The sequence below is a fragment of the Penaeus monodon genome, chromosome 29 (assembly GCF_015228065.2).
Source record: "Penaeus monodon isolate SGIC_2016 chromosome 29, NSTDA_Pmon_1, whole genome shotgun sequence".
NCBI lineage: Eukaryota > Metazoa > Arthropoda > Malacostraca > Decapoda > Penaeidae > Penaeus > Penaeus monodon.
The window spans coordinates 31,321,740-31,322,401 of record NC_051414.1 but is presented as its reverse complement, the minus strand read 5'-3'; the positions used below and the strand labels follow the sequence as shown (position 1 = coordinate 31,322,401).

The 662-nt window shown below is 57.6% G+C and overlaps 1 protein-coding gene across 1 annotated transcript in view; it reads left to right on the top strand.

The window, feature by feature from the left end:
* LOC119591671 (glycine-rich cell wall structural protein 1.8-like) overlaps window positions 1-656 on the top strand; it is a gene marked incomplete in the record, with an annotated part of 2,433 nt that extends 1,777 nt beyond the window's left edge. Inside the window, 1 exon segment of the mRNA XM_037940422.1 lies at window positions 1-656. Coding sequence (XP_037796350.1) covers window positions 1-577 — 577 coding nt within the window.
* Between the last annotated feature and the right edge of the window lie 6 nt (window positions 657-662).

The window sequence follows — 662 nt, the reverse complement described above, 5'->3', positions numbered from 1 at the left end:
CAAAGCCGACCCCTGGTTCTTCAGCATCTTCAACCACTACGGCCACCACGGCCCCCTCGGGGGACACATCATCTACGGCGGATACGCCGGCCACGGCGACCACGAGGACGACCACGGACTCGAAGAACACGTGTTAGAGCAGCGTTCGGGGCAAGCCGATCACGGAGGGCATGGTGACCACGGAGGCCACGATGCTGGGCACGCAGCGCACGGTGCAAATGGTGGGCATGGCTACTATGGCTTCCCTCCATACCCTGGATACCCAGGTTACGGAGGTGTCGTTGGGTACCCGAGCCATGGTGGGCATGGAGACCACGGTAGCCACGGTGGGCACGATGACCACGGTGGGCATGATGACCACGGTAGCCACGGTGGGCACGATGACCACGGAGACCACGGTGGGCACGACGGTGGGCACGGAGGACACGGAGGTGTGTACGGAGACCTCAGTGACGTCTTCCACCCGTACAACGTGTTCCTGCGCAGCAACCGCGAGTACTTCGCCGAACATCCCGATGGCTACGACTTCCACTACTTCCCGAGCTACTATTTCGGACGCTTCCTCAACCCGGAGTGACGAGCGACAAAGTATAGCTTTATAGCACAAACATAAGTTTATATATACTTACAAAGAATGGGAAAAAAAAATGAATTAAAAAAAA